A 15,232-nucleotide genomic window follows, 5' to 3' on the forward strand; every position below is an offset into this window, starting at 1 on the left:
AAAAAAAAAAAAAAAAAAAAAAAAAAAAAAAAAAAAAAACCTGATAATTCAGATTAGCTTCATATAGAAATTCTTGGGTTTTTCAATTATTTCAGAAGTCCTTCTCTATATTTTCTACCTCCATTATGTCCTACTATAAAGTCCATTACTGAAAATAAACTCAGCTTTCTAGTTTCACATGGTGCCATGACTTTGTACTTTATGCTGCATTTCCAGATTCATGCTTGCCTTTGAGTCACAAAAGAAATACCAGACTGCTTTATTTAGGGGAAGAATAGGGAAATTTTCTAAAGAAATCTATAAGAATGAGTTCTTTTATAAATATTTTTAAGAAATGAAAAATAAAAGGCAATCCCCAGACATACATCTATAAACCTAGATGGGGCCTGGCACAATGGCTCACTGTACTCGCAGCACTTTGGGAGGCCAAAGCAGGTGAATCACTTGAGGCCAGGAATTTGAGACCAGCCTGGCCAATATGGTGAAACCCTGTCTCTATTAAAAATACAAAAAATCATCCGGGCGTGGTGGCGCACACCTATAGTCCTAGCTACTTGGGAGGCTGAGGCATGAGAATCACTTGAACCCAGGAGATCGGGGCTGTAGTGAGCTGAGATCGCACCACTGCACTCCAGCCTGGGTGACAGAGTGAGACTGTCTCAAAACAACAATAAACCTAGATGGAAGTGAGGGAAAGGGTTGTACAATAAAAAGACAATATTCCAATCTTGACTAGACAAACTTTAATACTGTAATACGGTCAGAAGTAGTTTGTACTATGCAAGCACTGCATAATAATATAATTAAGAGACGGCACTAACTTAAAATCCGTTTGCCTTGAATAAGGAAATAACTAAGCATATTTGCTTTCTAGCTGATACTAAGTAATTAGCTTGCTAGTATAAGCTGGGTCTAAAGGAGCTGTGGGTGCTTTAAAAAGTAATCTTTAGTAATGACAAGCTGAAGAAATTGAATTTAATTTATTCAAATTTCACGTCTTTGAAGACTAGCAATAACAACAGAAACCTTTACTGAATTAGTACTATGGGTCTAGTATTTTTCAATACTGCATAAGTCTCAAGCCCAGGCATGGTGGCTCATGCCTGTAATCCCAGGGCTTCGAGAGGCCAAGGCAGAAGGACTATGTTAGGCCAGGAGTTCAAGACCAGCCTGAGCAATACAGCGAGACCCCATCTCTACAAACAATTTAAAAAATTACCTGGGCTTGGTGGTGCATGCCTGTAGTCCCAGCTACTCCAGAGGCTGAGGGAGGCAGGCGGCTGGAGCCCAGGAAGTCAAGGCTGCAGTGTGCTGTGACTACATCACTGGACTCCAGACTAGGCACCTTTGTAAGTATTACTTTATTTAATCCTAACAACAAGGCAGATAAATATCATTATCTCCATTTTACAGAAGAGGAAATGAGGCTTAGTGAGGTTAGGTAACTGGTCAAGGTAACATAGATGAAAAGTGAAAAGAGCTCAATTTTTAACCCACTTCTACAAGACTCCAAAGCCTAGGCTTTTAACCAATAAACCAGTGCTTCTCAAAGCAAAGGGAATTTATGAATTATCTCCATCAGAGTTACTAGGGTCCTTGTTATAAATACGTATTTCTAGTAAATTATACATTATTTGGGGTGAGACCTGGGAATATAAATTTTTGACAAGTTTCTCACTGAATTCTGATGCACACTGAAATTTGAGAAACAATGCACTCTGTTACTACCTCTCAGTGTTACACTAAATTAGTTTAGCTTTTGTAATTTTTCAGCTTTTGTAGGTTTAGTAATTTTTTAAGCTATAATAGGAGAAGCTCCACAAAGTACCACATAGGCTGCCATCAAGAATTTGAAAAAAAAAAAAATATTTGGCAAACTTTTATTATGGTTTCACTGGAGGGAAAGTAACTAAAAAGTTCCAAATTTCAGTTTGCTTCTATTCAGTCAAAAAAGGAAAGATTAACTTGTTCTTTATTATCATTTGTCGTACAAGCAAACCACGTCACAGAAGGATTTAATCAATGACAGAATAACCTTGAAGGAAAAAGTGGGGGAAGTAACAACTTCAATTTTAAAATTATGCAATTTTCAACAGAAACTTCTAAAGTACAGGTCAGATTCTGCAAACCATGTGAAAATACTTTTAAAGGCTTTTACTGTTTGTTTAAACGTGAACGTGGCCCTCTAGGAAAGGGATGACTGGCCTAATGGAAAAGGGTATGGTTCTGGAATCAGACTCAAACCAGACTCTATTAGGCTAGAGGTCCCTAACCCCCAGGATGCGAACTGGTACTGGTCCATGGCCTATTAGGAACTGGGTTGCACAGCAGGAGGTGAGCAGCAGGCCAGAAAGCATTAAGGCCTGAGCTCCACCTCCAGTGAGATCAGCAGCGGCATTAGATTCTCATAGAAGTGTGAACCCTACTGTGAAAATTGTTTTCCATGAAGCCAGTCCCTGGTGCCAAAAAGACTGGGGACAACTGCTAGGCTCTGCTGCCTAATAGCTTTATAGTTTTGGGCAAGTTACTGAAATTTCAGCTTCTGCAACCATAAAAAGGGATGATAACACTTCAAAGGCTATTTTGTTTTCTCCCATCCTCTTCTTTCTCATCACCTTTCCACCCATCCTGTGAAACCTAAGAGCCGCTATAATATGGTTTGGACTTATGACCCCACCCAAATCTCATGTTGAATTGTAATCCTCAGTGTTGGAGGAGGGGCCTGGTGGGACGTGATTGGATCATAGGGGCAGATTTCCCCCCTTGTTGTTTTTGTGATAGTGAGTGAGTTCTCACAAGATCTGGTTGTTTAAAAGTGTATAGCACCTCCCCTTCTCTCTCTTCCTCCAGCTCTGGCCATGTAAGATGTGCCTGCTTCTCCTTCGCCTACCACCACGACTGTTAAGTTTCCTGAGGCCTCCCCAGCCATGTTTCCTGTACAGCCTGCAGAACTGTGAGTCAATTAAACCTCTTTTCTTTGTAAGTTACTCAGTTTCGGGGGTTTTTTTTGTTTATGTTTTTTTTTTTTTAAGATGAAGTCTCACTCTGTCGTCCAGGCTGGAGTGCAGTGGCACGATCTCAGCTCACTGCAGCCTTTGCCTCCCGGGTTCAAGCAATTCTCCTGCCTCAGTCTCCCGAGTAGCTGGGACTACAGGCGCGTGCCACCACACCTGGCTAATTTTTCATTTTTAGTAGAGACAGGGTTTCACCATGTTGGCCAGGCTAGTCTCGAACTCCTGACTTCAGGTGATCTGCCTCGGCCTCCCAAAGTGCTGGGATTACAGGCATGAGCCACTGAGCCTGGCCTCCGGTATTTCTTTATTGCAGTGGGAGAACATACTAGTATATCCTACCTTCTAGAGTCTACTAAGAAAAAATCCACTATGCTTCAGGTCCTACTTCCTCTAATTATGACCAGAAGTTGAAGCCTCAAGTCTCTCTGGTCATCAATCATTGTGCAAACTTTCACTCCCATAATGCTATGGATATCCCCTTAAGCTGACCCTGGTACCCATGCCTTCTCTCCTCAAAATTTACCACTGGGCCACAACACCCACTAGATGATGCCTCTTGTATTCACATCCTCCTCTCTGTAAGTCCCTCTTCCTCCTTAAGTATTTAAACCTTGACTCTGCTTGGGGACACCAAGTTTCCTGTCACCTTTCAAGCAGCAATCATTTTCTCTTTCACATGTCACCTACTTCAGTCACAGTCTCCCTTTCCATTTCAACTCTGAGCACTATGAATTAACTCAACAGATACATGACCCCAGCAACATGTAAGGCATTGTGGCAAAAGGGGGGAGTCCTAAGTGACAAAGCAGACAGAAATCTCTAATTGGGGAGCTTAAATTCAAGTGGAAACGCAGACAAACGTATCTATCTATCTATCTATTTATTTATTTATATTAACTTTTTGAAGATGGGGTCCTGCTATGTTCCCCAGGCTGGTCTCAAACTCCTGGGCTCAAGGTATCCCTCCTGCCTCAGCCCCTTGAGTAGCTGGGACTATAGGCATGCACCACTGTGCTTGGCTTTATATCATTTTAAATTGTGCTAAGAGGTATGAAAGATAAAGCAGGAAGCTTTATTTTGTGTGGAGGTGGAATCTTAAGTTAGATAGAATGACCGGGGACATTTTAAATGGAGGTGTGAAAGACAGGGAGTCAGCCAAATAAAGGGTGAGGTGGTGAAGAACATTTCAGACCAAGGGGAAAATAGGGCCTCTCCAAAGACCTTTTTTCTCCTGCCTCCTCAGTCGCTCATTCTAAAAATCTTGTCACCAGCAGAACATGAACATTTCTCAAATCTCTGATTGCAACCCACCAGGACAACTTGCTTTCCTTATGACTCACTTCCATCTCATCCAGAACTCCAAGACCCATGTTCTCATCCAGACCCATGTTCTCCATTGAGGCTCTCTTCTCACCATCTTCACTTCACTAACCAATTTATAACCTTCGTTTCTCTCCTAATTCAATTATAATCCCCCTCATACATGTAACATTCAATCCCTTGACTCTCCCTCCTTCCTTCAAATTCCCCTGGCAAAAATCCCAAGCACTCTGCCTTTTCTGAGATCATAACTATAACAGTGAGAATTGCTGGTCACCCCAACCCCCAAACAGACTGGAAACACTATACATTTATGATAACTAAGTTTACATGAGTCTTATATACTCCAAAGCAGTGCATGATTCTCTATTAGTTTCTTTCTCCACTCTCTCTAATGACAATTTAATATTGTCTCTATCTTCAACATTTCTACCCCACTCCTAACCTTGGCTTTCATGATACCCTACTATAATGGCTTTCCCTCCTATCTTTCTGATTATTCTTTCTTAGGTTATTTTGCTATCTCCTCTTCTGATCTACAGGTTGGATATCTTCAATATTCAGACATGGGGTATTGTTCTCATTGCTCTACATTCTTCCCAGGTGATCTCACTCATTCTCATGACTCTAAATACCATTTATATGCTAATAATTCCCAAATTTCTGTCTTGCCCATACCATCACAGTAATTTGAAGACCACCATCCTAGTTTGAATCACCATCATCTGCTGGTATTACTATAATCCCCCTAAGTGACTTCCCTACTAATAGTACAATCTCTGTATAGTAGCCAGAGTGGTCCTTTTGAGGTACAAATCATGTTATTCCCTTACTAATCCCTCCAACAATTTCCACCACTCTCAGAACAAAATCCTAAAACATGTCAAGTTTCCTGTAGCTGCTGTAACAAATTACCACAAACCTGGAGGCATGAAACAACAGAAATTTATTATCTCACAGTTCCGGAAACCAGAAGCCTGAAATCACGGTGTTGACCGGGCCACACTCTCTCCAAAGGCTCTAGGGAATATCTCATTCCCTCCCTCTCCCAGCTCCTGGTGTCTCTAGGCACTCACTGGTTTGTTGCTATGTCACTCCAATCTCTGCCTCTGGCTTCACATGACCTCCTCTGATCTCCTCTGTATGTTTTTTATAAGGACACATCATTGGATTTAGGGCCCACACAGATAATTCAGGATGATCTCATAATCATTAAGATCCTTTGCAGACTTACATCTACAAAGACTTTTTTCTCCCCAAATAAGGTCACATCACAGGTTCCAAGGACTACGACATGGACACATCTTTTGGAGGGTCACCATTTAAACCCACTATAGCTTCAAGGCCCTGCCTAAGCTGTCTCTGCCTCCCCCTGAAGCTTCATCTCTCTTTGTTTACCAGGTTCTACCCATTCTGGCATTCTTACACTTTCTTGATCTAGGACAGCTCTTTCCCAGTCTTGGTCTTTGCCTATGCTATTCTCATTTTAGTCTTTACCTAGCTAACTTCTCCTCTGGTCTTCAGTTAAATCTAACTTTCACAGGGAAGTATTCCTTGACCCCATAAATTTAAGGATGTCTCCACTGTTACCCTCCCTTTAAAAAGCACTCTATGGCTGGGTGCAGTGGCTCACTCACACCTGCAATCCCAGCACTTTGGGAGACTGAGGTGGGTGGATCACTTGAGGTCAGGAGTTCGAGACCAGCCTGGTCAACATGGTGAAACCCCATTTCTACTAAAAATACAAAAATTAGCTGGGCACTGTGGCATGCACCTGTAGTCCCAGCTACTTGGGAGGCTGAGGCATGAGAATCACTTGAACTTGGGAAACGGAGGTTGAAGTGAGCCAAGATCATGCCACTGCACTCCAGCCTGGGCGACAGAGTGAGACTTGGTCTCAAAAAAAAAAAAAAAAACCAGCAGCAGCATACTATTCCTTTCCTTCACAGCTTTGACTGCTTTCCTTTGTTTCATCAAGTTGTACCGACAAATGGATTTGTATTTACTTGTTAATATTTGTTTCTGCCACTGGACCATGAACTCTTCATATCATCTTATGAAGCACATCTGCTTTCTTCCCCTCTTTATGTAAACCCAGAGCATAAAATGGCATCTGGAATACAGTAGCTTTAACTAAATAAGGGAGTAGTAAATAAATAGACTGCCTCCTCTTCCCCTTTTGAACAGGATTAGATAAATGCAAATAGACAGGTTAGAATGGTGACCAGACACCCAAAGACACTGCTGGCCTGCAGTAGATATCACTCCTAGCCCAGCCTGGAAGACTGATAAAGCTTGGCACAAATGAAAAAGTAGTATCTCAAAAATTATTAAGTTAGAAGGACTTCTCTTTCTTTCTTTTTTTTTTTTTTTAACATGACACAGCCTCAGGAAGTCCTGAAGCTAATTTTAATGTGCCCTCTAATTTTCATTTCTGCTGTGGATAACTATACAACTCAGGAACTTGTTTCACCTTTTACGGTAATCTCCACCTCCTGTCCAAAAGGATTGATTGAAGTTTCTCTGAAATTTTAGGAAAAACTCCCATATAAACTTATTTTCAAGCCCCACCTAACACTAAGCAGACTGACTCATTCATATATATGTATAACTTTCTTAATTCTGCAAATTACAAAATGATTCAAGTATTATTAATACTAAATCTTACTAGCCTGTTCTAAAGTCTAGCGTGCACAGAGGCATGCAAAGAGGTCTAGCATGGAAAGAGAAATCTTTTCTGAGACATCTGAAATTCTCCAGCCTGCTTTTTTACCTGAGGTATTTTTTAAAAACTGAGATATTATTCAAATACCATAAAATTTAGCCTTTTAAAGTACACCAGTGTTTTGTCTAACATTTGCACTTTTATCACTAATTCCAGAATATTCTCATAATCCCCTACCCCCTGCCACCTGCCAAAAGTTCATCTCTGTTAGCATTCTCTATTCCTACCTTTCCCAGACCCTGGCAAACACTAACATACTGTCTCTATGGATTTTCCAGTCTTTTTTATACTCGTGAAACTGAAACACAGAGAGATGAAGTGATTTATACAGAGCTGCGAGTCACTTAGTAAGAGAGTAAGGTTAGAATACAAGTATTTGCAGGAACTTTTAAGTGTATAAAAATTCGTGAAAATATGTTTAGGTCACCTATATATATATGCTAAATGCAGCTATAAGACCATCTGATGTTAGAGTCCTTATAATAGTCATTCTCAGGCAGTGTGTCTGGCCAGAGAGAGACAGGGGTATAGGGATTTAGGAATCACTAAAGAGGAAGAGACATGCCACTGGGGGAAGGGAATTGCATTTTATGGACCAGGGAAATATGAGGATTTGTGGTTTAGAGGACAGACATTTTTCTTTTCCACCCAGGGTAGTGAAATTGGTGCTAATATGTCCAGGTCCCCATTGCTTCCTTTTATAGTGGCCCAAGTGGGCCCCAGAGATCCCTGATCCTTTCTAGTTTGCTCATGAGTAGTTAATAAAATAATAGTACGAACACCCCTTCCGAATACTTGCTGATTAACTACACGTTGTAAAATAATATGGGAATTTTGACTTTTTAAATATCTACTGTCTGAATTTTCAAGTAAGTAAAAGAACTGCAAGCTGAACTTACTTCCATTGCCATTATAAATATATACACAGGAGTACGTTCCCACAGGCTAAAATAATCACAATCTATTTCCAAAAATAATCAGGCACACTTTTTATTTTATGTCTTAATCAACATTACAAATACAAAAGGAAAAAAGTCAGAAACAACTCATCACAGAGAAAAAAAATCATTCAGAAGAGATTAATCTGAACTTCAACATTCTTTGTGCTCATTTTAAAATTATTAAAACAGGAATTCAAAAGGACAAGCAAATAAAAACCAAGTATTTTATTAATTAAAATTGAGACCCTAAACCAACTAAGACCATACAACTTAAAAATAAGCTGTCTTCATCCTAGAAAAGTTTGATTTGCCATCATATAATGAATATGTAGGAACTTACTAATGGGTAAGTAAACAAATTTTCTTTTACAGACAAGTTATTTTGAGAGATAGAGATCCTCCTGGTGACTAGAATTTTTTTTTAATGACTAAAAATGCCTATTTAGATAGTCCATGTATCCATAGAGTTGGACACTAAATGACACAGTGAACATTTAAAGTTGAAACTCCTTATCTATCAAATATTTTCCTAAAACTGTTTTTAAGCATATACATTAACTGAAAAGGTCAACTCTTAATTGTCTACAGCAAAAGAGAGCTTTGGTACTAATAAATTCAAATTAGGGAGTCAGTTTTTTTAAATGTAGAATTACAGAGTATTTTTGGAATTAAATTAGAACGTGCCTAAATATGAAAATGTGAAAGTCCTGCTTTTCTGTTATGTACTCATGAGGAATGAACAGCCTAACTATACTGGATTATTGACATAAATAAAGCACCACTGTAAAATCTCTTCCTAAAAGATTGCTGGGTCACACCTAGCAATTTAGGGCAAAAAGTCAATAAAAAATTAAGGTACTTTATTTTTTAAAACCTCATTTCCCTTTTGATAGGAGCATCAAGGTACTAAAATAAAAATAATGTAGTAAGTACTTTCAAAATATAACAATTTTAGTTATCCCATATAATAGGGGGTTAACAAGAAAACAAAATAAATAGAGAAAATTTAAAAATAAGTAAAAAATAAAAAGTATTTTTAAAAAGCAGCCTGGGCAAGAGAAGTGGGTGGGTTTAGGAGAATCCCTTTTGAAAAACTCAGAGCATTATTATTAACCCTTCTTAAATTAAATGCAGGGCCAAGCATGCTGCATGTGGAATCTGGACAATTCATTGATAAACTTCAAGGTTGCTAAATAACTTACAGAAACTATGAATGCATTTTCATTTTACGAGGCAAAAGAGAAAATATTCAAGATTGCATACCAATTTTATTTTTTCAAATGTTATCCTAAAGAATTTCCTTAATTTAGATTTTGCAAAATTCTTACTCTCCAAGTCATCAAGTAAACACTAAAATCAACTTTACTCGTGAATACAGTGGACTCTTTATGAAGCATGCATTTTTCATAAATCTAGGCCAAAGTGTACTAATTGAGATTTAATTCTAAATTCATCCTGTGATTTCTGGATATAATATTGGTATAAAACCAGTAAAAACACTTAAAGAAAAAAGTGTTTACTTCCCAAATAATTTAGTTTTGGAAATATTTATATTCTTAGTCAAAATATTACTTTTAGAGTCTAAAGGTTTTAAAAACAAAATTGGTTCAACAATTATCAAAATGAAACGACTATAAACACTGACTAAAACTTCTTAACCCACAGAAGTAAACCACTTCAGGTGAGTTCCCCTCACTTAATTCTTTTTTTTTTTTTTTTTTTTTTGAGACAGAGTCTCGCTGTTGCCCAGGCTGGAGTGCAGCGGCACAATCTCGGCTCACTGCAAGCTCCACCTCCCGGGTTCACACCATTCTCCTGCCTCAGCCTCCCGAGTAGCTGGGACTACAGGTGCCTACCACCACGCCCGGCTAATTTTCTGTATTTTTAGTAGAGACGGGGTTTCACCGTGTTAGCCAGGATGGTCTCGATCTCCTGACCTCGTGATTCGCCCGCCTTGGCCTCCCAAAGTGCTGGGATTACAGGTGTCAGCCACGGCGCCCGGCCTCAGCTCACTTAATTTTTAAAACCCATTTCTCTTCTCCAGCTTCACAACTGGATTGAACATTGCTCAACTGCTCAACAACATTACCTATGTCAAAAGTGAAAAGATAAAAAGTATTGTAAAGATTGCACAGTGAGTGAATCTGGAAAGAATATACTGTATAATCAACATTTCAGAGCTGAAAGGGATATTTAAGATCCAATCCAGCACCCACATTTTACAGATGAGAAAACCAAGCCCAAACACATCAAATAACTTGACCAAAGTCACATTCCTCAGCTGAGCCATTCATTCATTCAGTCATTCATTCACCCACTTACTGAAAGGGGCACCTAAGTGCCAGGCTTGGTGCTAGGAGATGGAAAGCAGCATTCACAACTGCCAAGGCAGTCTTTTTTCCTTGCATTTTAAAGATAAATTCTTAAATTTCCTGATCAGCAGAATTCGTAGGAGAGTTCCACAGCCTTGGCAGAACCTAGCCCACTTTCAGTTTCACACATTTTAATAAACATGGTTGGGTTTAACTTCAGAGAGGCCTCAATTGTGTTTACTTTAAATGATTAAGCATTCACAAAGGGAGGCATAGTATTCGGAATGAGTCCCTTTCTAGTACATTCATAACTTAAGGAAGTGCAATCAGAAAATGCCCTGCACACACAAACACATTCACAGAGAGGACAGCTTACAAATCAGAGGAATTTGAGGTATTAATATATAGATCAGTGAAGTCCAATAGCTCAAGTTTTCAAAGTATGGAATGTAAATATCTCCCCATTTCATTTAGATATGGGTACGTCTGCACGTTAAAAAGGCCTCTAAACTCACACTCAAACAAATGCCCTCTTCCAATTACACGTATCTCTAAAACCAGGCCTTTTGCATTAAGCTCAATTTTCTTTTTGATTAGAAAAAAAAGGTTAAAAATGAAATCTAAAATTTGATGTGCTGGCTGAAAAAGAAATTCAAATTCTATGTAATGAAAACAGCAATAGGTCCAACTGCACATTCGTGAGTTTTGTTAAAAAATGGGATGTGCGGTGAACTTACCCATCAACATAAATCATACCTCATTTTACTTGGACCTTTACATTCTTTAATATTAAGTCTGGCACTTAAGTGTTTTGTGTGTTTCAATTCACAGTCAACTTCTTTTAAGAAGAGACCATATTGACAAAGCTCTTATATAAAATAACCCATGTAAGTAAGGCACTGTGAAATATTAAACAGCAGCACTCAAATGAACCCCAGCTTTCCAGTGCACCACAGATGACTGCTAGGTGGCTTTTGATAAAATAAAATACAATCTTCACTGAGGCCCTTAAGGCTCTTTGATTTTCTTGATGCTATTGTCAGCTCATGACGAAAGTGCTGTTGTGCTCTATTTCTCAAAACTCCAAATTTGATTTTTATCTAGAGCATCACAAGTTCTCATTTGTACATCAGGTCGGCCCTCCGGTGTCCGATAAGCACTAAGACACAGTCCTGAGTGTGGGTGAAAAATAGTTCCATCTTCTTTAAAATGCCAAATAATGTTTGCTGGTACAGGGAACCCATCTTTGGGACAATTTTGCATTCCTACATAATTTTTTTGCTCAGGAACCTCTGCACATAACTCTGTCACAGAATTAAACCTTATTTCTTTGTTTGAAGTATATTCAAAGAATTGATTGCCTCCTTGACCATGGCATCCAAACAGTGAAAGGTTAGCACCTGTGGGGTTGTTGTCAGGAGAATTATAATCTAAACATTCAGAAGAGATCCCTCTACTGCGAATAGCCCCATGCCAGCCTGGCCTATCCTCTGGAACATGTAAATTAGGAAACACGTTTTTCAAATACCAGTCAAAGTTCTTGCATCTCAGCCGCTCTCGTAGTAATTTTCTTTCAGAAATATCACCATAAGCTTCTTTCCTTGCTGGAGGGTTTCTATTATAGAAGTGCTCTTTGTACTCATCCATCCAAACTTCTGCTGCCCGAGCAGTATTCTGCAGGAAATTGGGGCGAGCATACGGTGCCCGCTTGGGGAACACATGGCCCACGTGGGAACACGGGTGGATCTCCAATTTGCCACCACACTGCCACACCCTAAAAGACAGCTCAAGGTTTTCACCTCCCCACACTTCCATTCCTGTGTCATATGTTCCAAGGTACTGAAAATATTTCTTGCTGACAGCAAACAGTCCTCCAGCCATGGTGGGTGATCTGATGGGATCAATTCTTGATATCCGCCTGTCCCTTTCGTGTTTGGGGACAGAATGCCACTGAAATGTTAAACGCCAGTCAAACCCACCAATCATGGGCTCCCCTGTCTGCATATAGAATTCAAAAGTATTCCAATCAATTGTGTCTATAACAGGACACACAATTGCTGTTTCATCTCTCCCAATCCTTTCCAAAAGCGGTTCCAGCCAACCGGAATTACACTCACAGTGACAATCCAGGAAAGTGAGGACGTCTCCAGTGGCGAAAGTGGCCCCAATCAGACGGGCCCTAACCAGCCCCTCTCGCTTATTGGTCCTAATCAAGCGTACTCTATCAAGATTGCTGATGTAAGTTTCAAGTTGCGTCTTCAAATAAACTCTGTCACTCAAGTCATCCACCAAGATGATCTCTTTCAAAAGGACTGCAGGAGAAGTTTCTAAAACACTGTGAATAGTACGGAGCAAAGTCGACCAGGCTTCATTATAGAAAGCAATGATAACAGAGGTGGTAGGAAGTATCCTATAGTTGAACTTCTGGGACTTACACTCATACATTCTTTTATCCTCTATGTGTCGATGCAGGGAAATTCTGTCACTGAGGTAAATATTGATGGCATATCTCTCAATGAGTTCTTCTTGCTGCTTCAGCTCACCCTCGTTGAGTTGGAGTTTGCTGGCTCTCCCCCACTCCCCAGGTGCATGGGAATCTGCAGGGGGCTTCTTATAAAGCGGTCGAGACAAATCCTCTGTATTTTTCTGGAGGTCTGAGAGCCTTCTTGACCCCAGCTCCCTGGCACGGCCGGCTCCTGCGGAGGCATGAAAAGTGGAGACCAAGAGCTCCACGAAGATATAGGCCACTGTTAAAAACGCCAGCAGCAGGCAGCTCTTGCCTGCCCAAGTCCACCTCACCGCCATCCGGATTCTCAGGGCTGGGGCGCAGACGCAGCCACCCAGCCACCACGCAGGGGAAGGGCGGCGGAACCCACAGCTCGAGCTCAGGTACTTCCCGGCAGGTTCTTCCTTTCATGCAGGCGCTGGGCTTCTTTCCAGCCACCTGGGCTTTCCAGGGGTCACCTGAGCCCTCTCGGTCCTCGACCTCCGGCACAGCCCAACTCCTCTCTCCCCACTTCCTCCTGCTCGGCTCACAACTTTTCACAAACTCTCCAGCCAACACCCCACCCTTCCCGGGCCGAGGACAAACCCCTCCCCTTTCCACTCACTCCTCCTGGTGGTTAGTTTGCGAAAGTCGTCCGCCAGGCCTAGACTGCTGGATAGGAGACTCTTGGCCGGGCCGGGGGCCGGGATGGCCGAGGGGGCCCCAGCTGCGCCCCGCTGCGCTGGGCCCTAGTCTCCGGGTGCTCTCAACCCCCATACAGGCCCCTAGCCGTTCTCCTAGGGACTTTGCCCGGACAGGAGGAAAGGTTTCCGGCCCGTGGAGCTTTTGTCTCATTACAAAAGCAAAACAAGAATAAGACTTACCGAGTTGCTTGCCGTTGGGGCTGAAGTCCAAGGAGGCGATTGCAGCTTTGTGGCCTTTGAAATAACGCTCCAGAACGGGGTCCTCCTGGAAAGGAAAGTTGTCAAGTTTTGAAAGCCGCCGCAGACCTCGAATTCTGGGGGCCGGGATCGACGCTGCCACTCTGCCGGAGTCCGGCCTGGGAACGGCCACCCAGGCGGCGGCTTCGCTGGGCGGCGGGGCCGGGCAGCAGCCCACCCACGGGCGCGGCGCCCAGTCGGGCTACAGGGAGACGCCGGGGCCAGCTCTCCCCGCAGAGCCCGCGAAACGCTCTGTTCGCGCTCCCCAGAGTCCAGCGCATCGTAGGAACCGCGGCCCCTTTGACATGCACGTTCCCGGGCCCCGCCCGCTGGCACAGGGCAGGCAGGTGCTAGGATGCGCCTCGGCTTTGGTACTTTTTTTTTTTTTTTTTTTTTTTTAATACTTCCCAGGTGATTCTGACGTAGGCGCTCCACGGAAACCCTCCAAGAATTCTGGGGGCCGTGGGACCGCCCGGCTCAGTCCGGAGCTCCGGAACTCGGGGAAGAGCTCCCGGGAGCTGTGTCTGGTTTCCGCACTCCGTCCACCCCGGTGGCAGAGTGAGATACTGACGCCCCGGGACGAGGGGCTCAGGACCCGGCTGCGGACACCTGCCTCCATCTCCCGCCAGGTGCGGGTTCGGCCCGGACCTGGCTCCGCAGCCCGCGGGACAGGCTCCGGGGAGGGATCCCCCCGCACTTCCAACCCGTTCTTACCGTGGCTGAGGCCATCGGGGGGAGTGGTCCGCCCCAGGCTCCTGCGGGTGGGGGAACCCGGGGAGGGGAGGAGAGGGGAGGGGATGGGGCAGGAGAGGGGACCGTGCGGCTCCCGGAACCGTCTGCCCAGAGCGGCAGCGCCTCCCGGTCACTACAACAACGGCGGCCCAGTCAAACCCCGCGCTCCAGGCATGGCTAGCCGAGCCCCGAGACACCGCCAGCCCTGTAAAGAGCGGACGGGAGGGATGCTCCGGTTCACCTGTGGCTACACACCAAAGCCATGTTTACTAACACTCGCGTTCCCTGTGGTTTGACGTCAGGAAGTGGGGTAGTAACCAGGACCGGAATAAGAGCGATGAATGGGAGTTGTGAGCCTGTAATCGATGCAATCAGAGTTCTATTACGTTTTAAAGAGACAGCACCCGTGACGTTTAAGGTGATCCCCTACCGCTTATTTTGTTGACGTAAAGCTTTGAAGTGGGGCAGCTTGCTAGTTATTAATATACTAAAAGGAACTAAATCCCCGGAGGGCGGATTTGAATTTATTTAGCCACTGTTTTCCGTACAGTGCCCTGCGGGATATTGATATAGATGCTGGATGTGCGTGATGAATGAAATGAGTGAATGAATGAATAAATGTCGTGCATGCACTTAATAATGTTCTGCGATATGTTTCCAATCTCATTTGCTGATTTGCGTATACCTTAGAGCACTAAACTTACACAGCTGGATACTTAAAGTCTTTAGGAAGACTTGGAAACATGGTTTTGGTTTGTTGGG

At 42.6% G+C, this 15,232-nt stretch overlaps 1 protein-coding gene across 9 annotated transcripts in view; it reads right to left on the reverse strand.

Annotated features, from left to right (window-relative positions):
- POC1B (POC1 centriolar protein B) overlaps positions 1 to 15,232 on the reverse strand; it is a 199,705-nt gene that overhangs the window by 171,028 nt on the left and 13,445 nt on the right. For 4 of the 9 annotated variants that reach the window (XM_023222740.3, XM_023222453.3, XM_023222405.3 and 1 more), the window contains exon 2: positions 13,682 to 13,766. In XM_023222740.3, coding sequence (XP_023078508.1) covers positions 13,682 to 13,766 — 85 coding nt within the window. Of the gene's footprint in view, positions 1 to 8,027; positions 13,040 to 13,681; positions 13,767 to 14,452; positions 14,823 to 15,232 lie in introns of those variants that run through there. The other 5 variants (XM_023222584.3, XM_023222522.3, XM_023222337.3 and 2 more) reach the window with 3 other exon arrangements.

This window comes from Piliocolobus tephrosceles, chromosome 10 (assembly GCF_002776525.5).
Source record: "Piliocolobus tephrosceles isolate RC106 chromosome 10, ASM277652v3, whole genome shotgun sequence".
In the NCBI taxonomy this organism is placed as follows: domain Eukaryota; kingdom Metazoa; phylum Chordata; class Mammalia; order Primates; family Cercopithecidae; genus Piliocolobus; species Piliocolobus tephrosceles.